Raw genomic sequence first — 7220 nt, 5'->3', positions numbered from 1 at the left:
CCCCCGCCAGTCGCTGACGCCCACCCACGTCACGGCCGCGCGCGCCGTGAGCCGAGGGCACCGGCGGACTCCGTCGGATGGGGCGCTGGGGCAGCGCGGGGCGCCCGAGCCCACCGGCCCGGGCCCTGGTGAGTGAGGCCGCCTGTGCCCAGGGCACAGAAAGCGGCCCTTCTCCCCTGCGAGGTCCAATGTCCCAGCCCTGTGGCCACCCCCTGTTTAGAATGGGGAGGAAGGGGCAGTGTGTCCTCCTGGTCCTCACTGCTGGAAGTATTGTGGGTCCCTGGGTGATTGAGACACAGGATGAAACAGGGTTAGTGAACTCTAAAGCCCACAAGGACCAGGGAGGTGACCTTAATGGCAACAGTAATAGCCATAGCTAATACTCACACTAGGCCCTGTCCCCTATGCCTTTATTAAGCCGACAAAGGTGATTGGAACAGACGGCGTTAAGAACCTCCTATCAGGCACTGAGCTGCTGTTTACAGTTATTACCGTTTGATTTAGCCCTCTCCTCTGTGGGCAGGTGCTGTTATCCCAGCTCAGAGATGGTGTCACACCTGAGGTCTCTGTGTCTCTGAGCTGTCTGCCTGACCCTGGCCGGGTGTGAGAGAGTTGGGAGGGATGAGGGTTTTGTCGCTAGCAGATCTTTTGAGAGGAATCAGAAATTCCAATTTTCGTGTCAGCTCTTCTGGCTTTTGAGCGCCACCCTGTGCCTCTCTCACTCCTCTCATCTGATCCTCTCTTACCAGGCCCGCGAGATCCCCTGGACTTCCCCCGCCTGCCCGACCCCCAGGCCCTGTTCCCCACCCGCCGCCGGCCCCCCGAGTTCCCTGGCCGCCCCACCACCCTGACCTTCGCCCCAAGACCCCGGCCGGCTGCCAGCCGCCTCCGCCTGGACCCCTGGAAACTGGTCTCCTTCGGCCGGACGCTCAGCATCTCGCCTCCCAGCAGGCCGGACACCCCGGAGAGCCCTGGGCCCCGCAGCATGCAGCCCACGCTGCTGGACATGGACATGGAGGGGCAGAGCCAGGACAGCACAGTACCCCTGTGTGGGGCCCAAGGCTCCCACTAAGGCCTGCCCACCGCAGCCCGCCTGGGCAGCCATGAATGTAGCGCCCCAGGCCCCGCCCCAAGCCCACCAGGCCACAGGGAAGGGGAGGCCTCGGGCAGGATACTCACTCTATTTATTGGGGAAGGGGGGAGGGGGGACATTTAATTTATTCCTTTGTACCCCAGGGGCTAGGGCCCTGTGCCCGCCTTGCAGTGGGGGGAGGGTGGGCAGGGATACTCAGGGACAGGGCGTCATGGGGGATTCGGCACAAAATGCAGCATTAAAGGTAACCCCTGCCCCCTACAGCACTTGGCCGTGTGTCTTTTCCTGGCCCAGGCCCTGATCTTGACTCATCCGCAGTGGGGCACTTCCCACCCCATGCTCCCTCCCTGGTCTCTCTGGATTTCTGAGGTCCAGGGGGTGAAGCCCAGGCCTGTGTCCCCTCCCTAGTCCCCACAAGAACACTACACAAAGAGGTTGTGGTTACCAGTGATGAGCACTTTACCAGCAAACAAACACACAAGTCAGGGGAAATTAGAAGGTGAGGTGGGAGAGAGTCGGGGTAGGAACAGTTCCTCCAGGTTGGCCTCAGCCAATGACATCCCTTGGCCTGGCCCCACTGTCTTCCCGCTGGAGGCTGCACCGGTTCATCTTCAGCTGAGTCAACTGGATGTAGCGTAGGACATTGGTGTCTGCAGGAGAGGAGGGCAGGAGACTATCTGGGTGTCCTGGGGCATCAAGTGACATCCGTACCACCTCAACTCACACATCATTGTCCCCAGCCTTCAGTGGCTCCCCAACACAGCTGGTATTGCCAGAGCCCTTCTCCAAAAGCCCCAGCCCAAACAAGCAGAACAGAGCTTGTCACACCTCCAGACTTTTGCATTTGCCATGCCTGCTGCCAGGAATGCCTCTGCTTAGACTTTGGTCACACTTCTACTCATCCAGTGACAACTACAAGAAGCCTGCTCTCTCCAAACCACTTACCAGAAATTCATTTTGCCTCCGTTCCCATGGCCCTGGGCCATGCACCAGTTGCTCTCCCTCTTCATTGCTCTTAATACAGAACTGTATTGTCTGCGTGCGTGCACGCGCACACACACACACGCTCCCTGACTGACCTCCCAGAGGGCAAAGAACAAGCTTCCAGCTCTGCCAACCCCCCATACTACCCCTCAGCAAATTTCCTGGCATTGCCCACCCTAGGCTCCGACTCCCAGTAAGTGCTGCACAAATGGTGGCCGGGAGAACAGGTGAATGAATAGGTGAGTGTGGGGATGGGTTAATGAGTGAGCGGATGAATGAGTGGGGGAATGGAAATGAGGGGGTGAGTGGATGAGGGAGCTGCCGAGTGGGAGGCATCAAGATGAGTCAATGACTAGATGGGAGGTGGTTAGGTGAATATCAAGGAAGAGTGGGGTGAGTGGACATCTGAATGGCGGGTGAGTGGATGAGTGGGTGCGTAAGGGGCAGGTGGGGGAGGTGGAATAGGGTGGGTAGTACAGCACTCCCTCAAAGTAGCTCTGCCCTGACCAGGAGCCCCTCGGTTCCTCTGCGTCAGCCCCTCTCCCTGCTCCGCCCCGCCCCTCACCTCACCTGTGGGCTCCCGGCTGCGGGCCTCCTGCAGGTAGCGTAGCGCGCGTGCGTAGTCACCTAGGTGGTAGAAGGCAATGCCGGCGCGGTAGGTGGCCTTGAAGTTGCCCTGCTGCTTCTCCAGCACCTTGAGACAGTACTCGCGCACCCGCTCGTAGTTCACCAGCTCTGACTGCAGCAGGCAGGCTGCGGGGCACCGGAACCGGTTCTCTCAGAGCCTGCCGGCACCCCGAGACCTCACCTGACCGCGAGGAGCCTGGCTTTCAGGCTGCAGGGAAAATCCACCTTATCCCAAGGCTGAGCGGGGCCTAATGGATTTCTCAGGCAACCAGGGGGCTTCGGAGTTTCTGACCAGTTAGAGTAGACTCAATCTGCGCCGCCGCTAGAGGGCGCAAAAAAACACAGACGCGCTCGCGGGCGATTTCCGTAGGGGGAAGTACTACTAAGGGCGCTCTCAGGTGAGGGATAGGGATCATCCAGGGTAAGCTTTTCTCACCTGAGGGTCGCGGGTGGCAGCCCAAAGCCCATTTCCTGCATCCCAGCTCTTTTCATCCCTGTGTTCCCCTACAGCCCGACCCCTCTCCTTGATAAGTTCTGAGGTCTCCCCCCACAGAACCCAGCCCTGGCCCCTTTAAGCCTCCAGCCCCCGCCCCGCCCAAGGCTTCATGATTGCCTCTCACTCATCCCTGTCACATATGCACCCTCTGCGCCCCACGACGTCCGCGTACCCGTGAGAGAGTCGTAACATTCCACCTCCGTGCTCTCCACCAGGCGCCGCTGCTCCTCGCTGAGGCGGGCCGGCCCCGGGCTGGCAGTGGGCCCAGGGGTAGGGGCAGGCAGGCCTCCAGGGCGAGCACCCTGTGCCGCCTTCAGCTGCAGCAGTGCCCGATGATACTTGCCGATGGCTTCCCGGAACTTCTTCTCTCGGTAACAGCGCTGGCCCTCCGCCTTGAACGCCACGGCGGCCCGCAGGCTGCTGTCGAGCGCCGCGCCCAGGCCCCCCGACGGCTCTGGGGCAGGACTGGGCTTTGCCGAGCCATGGCGGGGGCCAGGGCCGGGTGGGGAAAGGGCGGGAGGCGGACGCGGCGGAGGCTCTGGGGCAGCGCTGAGCATCAGCACCGGGGACAGCGCACCGCGCTGCATTGTGGGAAACTCCTGCGGCCGCCGCTGCAGCTACCGCATCGTCCCCCGCGAGGCCGGTCCCCACCCTTTCTCCGCCCCCGCACCTCCGGCAGCCGACTCCGGCTGCCCCCTATGGGTCTAGAGAAACCCCTCAAGACTTCCCCATTCTCTCCTTCAAACTAGCTCAGTCCTCATTCTCCAGCCTGCCTTTCTCTCCTTCCCACGCCTCTTACTCTCCCCGCCCTCCTGCCTGCTCTCCTCCCCCGTGCCCGAAGCTCCCGAAGCTTTCTAGAAGGAAAGGACAAGTCTAGGGGAAAGAGCAAGAGGATATCAACCTCGTGGAAAGCTGGTTTTCAGCCCACTAGGCATTTGGCATGTTGGATAGGGACACAGGCTATGGACTCGAGCTGCCCAGTTTCAATTCCCTGCTTATTTTTTCACTATTTGTATGACTTGGACAAATCACCTAAATTACCTGGAACCCAGTATCCTCATCAGTAACATAGGATAATGATAGCAACTTTGAAACTCATTCGTGTATCTATGCAATAAACAGGTATTCACTGATTTCTTTTCCGTGCCCAGCTCTGGGCTGGGTGATGCTGGAACATAGCAGGGAGTGAGAGAGCTTCAGGTCGTACCCTCACTGGGCCCCGAATCCACTGAGGAGACAGAGCATCGGCCGATGACAACACAGAGGGGGCTAGCTGGAGAAGCTGAGGCAAAGTGGCCATGGTGGGATGGGAGAGGCACGGGCAGAGGAGTCAAGTCCAGGATGGAAGACGCACAACAGGCTCTGAGGGCCCAGAGGAGGCGCCTGCCCTAGACAGGTTGTGTGAGTGACGGCTTCCTGGAGGAGAAGATAACTGTATGGACAAGAGACATCTGCTTCTTGCCCTCATCAAGCTCACTGTCTGGGTAGGAAAACCAGTGGGAAAGCAAGTAAGTGACAGTCCAGAGTGAGCAGCACAATCATAAAGGAGTGTACAGAAAAGGAAACGTGAGAGGCTTCTGAGAGAAAAACCGAGACTTGTCCTTCAACCCTTCTTAGCCACTTACTTAGCAGTGGAATCTTGGCCAAGTTCCTTGATCTGCCTTACCTTGCTTTCCTTCTGTGTGACGTGGGGATAACACATGAGTTTACGTCAGAGTAGTTGCAGGGACTGGATTATGTTATGCAGATAAAGCGCTTAGCACAGGGCCCGGTACAGTAAGGGGCAACTAACAACCTTTCTTATCATCTGTGAGACTGTGAGGTAGGCGATCAGAAGTGCCTGGCTCTGAGTCAGCATCTGTACATGATTGTTAAATGAGTGAGTGAGTGAGTGAGTGAGTGAGTGAGTGAGTGAGTGACTTTATTAACTCTTCCATCCCCACAAGACCCTAGTTTCGGTCTCAGTTCCAAGCACCAGGTTTCTATTTCCACTGTCCTCTCCCTCTACCACTGCACATACTCTCCCTGGAGGTCCCCTGGTGGGTTCCAACCAACAAGCCCAAACCTGAACAGGGCACCTTCCATCCCAAAGCAGTATCTGCTTCTATCTCTTATTGTACTTTGCTAAGTGAGTCTCTCCCCCATCCCTGGTCCTCCAATCTTGAACATTTCAAGGGCAGAAACTTCCTCCTCTCTGCACCTCCAAACCTGGCTTAGTTAAGTCTAATATTCCTGAGGTTGAATTCCAGAGAAGTGTGGTCACCTTTCTGCACCTCAGGTATGTTTTCGTTTTAATTTAAAACATAGAGATTCATAACATATTTTCTGAACACCTACCAAATGGCTAGGTGCAAGGGGCTAGGTAGAAACAGGGGACCACTGTCCTGACTCACGGTCCCGATAGGATGCAGTGCGAGCACTTTCACAACACCCACTAGATATCAGGCGATGCCCTAAAACTTTACGAGTATGTTAACTTACAACCTCATCACACCTCAATGAGGTTAAGTAAATCAGGTCCCATTTTCCAAACTCTTGCCATCAAAGATCTGTACTGTTACAAACTGATGACCCTCGCAGGTCAGCATATGTGATGTGTTGTACTTGTGTAACCACTAAAAAAATGTTGAATTAGCATCCAACATATAAAAGCAGAGATATTTATGAAATTGCAGATTTTCATCTTCACTTGGATAAAATCTGAAAATCTGGCAACCTCCAGGTAGCATTCATGACTGGGACGGGCATTCTCAGTTTCCCACAGTTCCCATCCCTCCTAAATTCTTCCCAACCCTGAGGCCGAGGACCACTCAGCTTGTGTTACGATTTTCCTCTTAGCATCTCTGCACACCTCTCCTGAAAGGGTTTGCGCTTGGGATCCGGGTTGGATCCGTCTGAGCAGCGCTTGCAGAAGCCCGCCAGTGCCCCCTCGCGGAAGAGTTCGGAATCCGCATCCATTAAGGAACTTGGAGAGGACATCCAATCAGAGAAAAGCGAGGACCGGAAATTGACCAATCGAAAGCGAGAGAGGGGCCGGATTCAACCAATGAGGACAGAGAGCGCTTGGAATAAAACTCTTTTATTGAAGTGGGACGCGGACACACACGGAGTCTTTTTTGATAGGGTCTCAGGGCGGCCCCGGCTGGGGGCGGCAGAGCAGACGGGCGGCGGCGAGGCTGGTGCCATGGCGCTGGGGCCGCGCATACTTGAGGAAGATCGCGGCGCGGCCGGGTGCAGGGCCTCGGAGCGCGGCGCGGGCCATACACGGCTCGAGACTGCCCAGTTCCGCGGGGCTGCGTCGGGGAAACGGAGAAACTGAGGTGGACGCAAGGGGTAGTGGCGGAGACGACCTGACCTTGGAGCTGCGGACTCGAGGCCGAGAAGACGCGTTGACTTGCGTCCCTGGGGACTGCCCAGGGGCTCTCTCGAGGTCGGACACTCATCTAGAGTGCCTGGAGGGAGCCGAGGAGCGGCACACCCCCGATTCTCCCCACAGGGCGCCGCTAGGGAGAGCCAGGGCCCTCGGGGAGGGAAGGAGTGGAGATGAGGACAAGCACGCATCCAGCTCTACGCAGGGTCATGGGCTGGGAGCAAAGACGATTCATTCTGCCCCTCGGTGGCGGGGTTAACAGGGAGGTGGGAGCTCTAGCAGCTGAAGGGACACCCCGTTCGCGGCTAGTGAGCTGAGGAACTCGAGGCTGGCAGACCTCTCATTCTCAACCCTGGAACGCAGTGAGAGCATCTTCTGGGCCTGGGAGATCCTATCTCACACCCTGGACAAGATTAAGGGTCCCCAGATCTGGATAAACACCGCCATTCTCTCAGACGCCCCTAGAGAAAAGCAAATGCGATCCGCCTCCCCCCTACCCCATTCTCTCCTACACTCAGAAAAATCAAGTCTAGGGGTCATCGTGTCCCCCTTCTCCATAAGTGTCTCTCATTCTCTGTGACGGTAAAGACAGCAACCAGGAAGGCAGATCTCTGAAGTCGCCGACTCTCAGGAGGGTGGAGAGGCCCACC

General features: G+C 57.4%; 2 protein-coding genes across 2 annotated transcripts in view; one reads left to right on the top strand and one right to left on the bottom strand.

Moving 5' to 3' along the window:
* The window catches only part of MAP3K10 (mitogen-activated protein kinase kinase kinase 10), a 15870-nt gene extending 14514 nt beyond the window's left edge, over window positions 1-1356 (top strand). Inside the window, 2 exon segments of the mRNA XM_011372320.2 lie at window positions 2-128; window positions 750-1356. Of these exon segments, the coding sequence (XP_011370622.1) occupies window positions 2-128; window positions 750-1072 (450 nt within the window). The 3' untranslated portion in view covers window positions 1073-1356.
* Window positions 1357-1528: 172 nt separating this feature from the next.
* Window positions 1529-3797, bottom strand: TTC9B (tetratricopeptide repeat domain 9B). Its single transcript, XM_011372224.1, has 3 exons — window positions 3373-3797; window positions 2648-2830; window positions 1529-1743 (listed from the first exon to the last, which is right to left on the bottom strand). Exons 1-3 carry the CDS (start codon window positions 3785-3787, stop codon window positions 1640-1642), a joined length of 702 nt encoding a protein of 233 aa, XP_011370526.1. The 5' UTR covers window positions 3788-3797; the 3' UTR covers window positions 1529-1639.
* Window positions 3798-7220: the final 3423 nt, after the last annotated feature.

The sequence above is a fragment of the Pteropus vampyrus genome, unplaced genomic scaffold (genome assembly GCF_000151845.1).
Source record: "Pteropus vampyrus isolate Shadow unplaced genomic scaffold, Pvam_2.0 Scaffold203, whole genome shotgun sequence".
Classification (NCBI taxonomy): Eukaryota; Metazoa; Chordata; class Mammalia; order Chiroptera; family Pteropodidae; genus Pteropus; species Pteropus vampyrus.
Note: the sequence above shows the minus strand (reverse complement) of the source record. Positions and strands in the feature narration are given on the sequence as shown.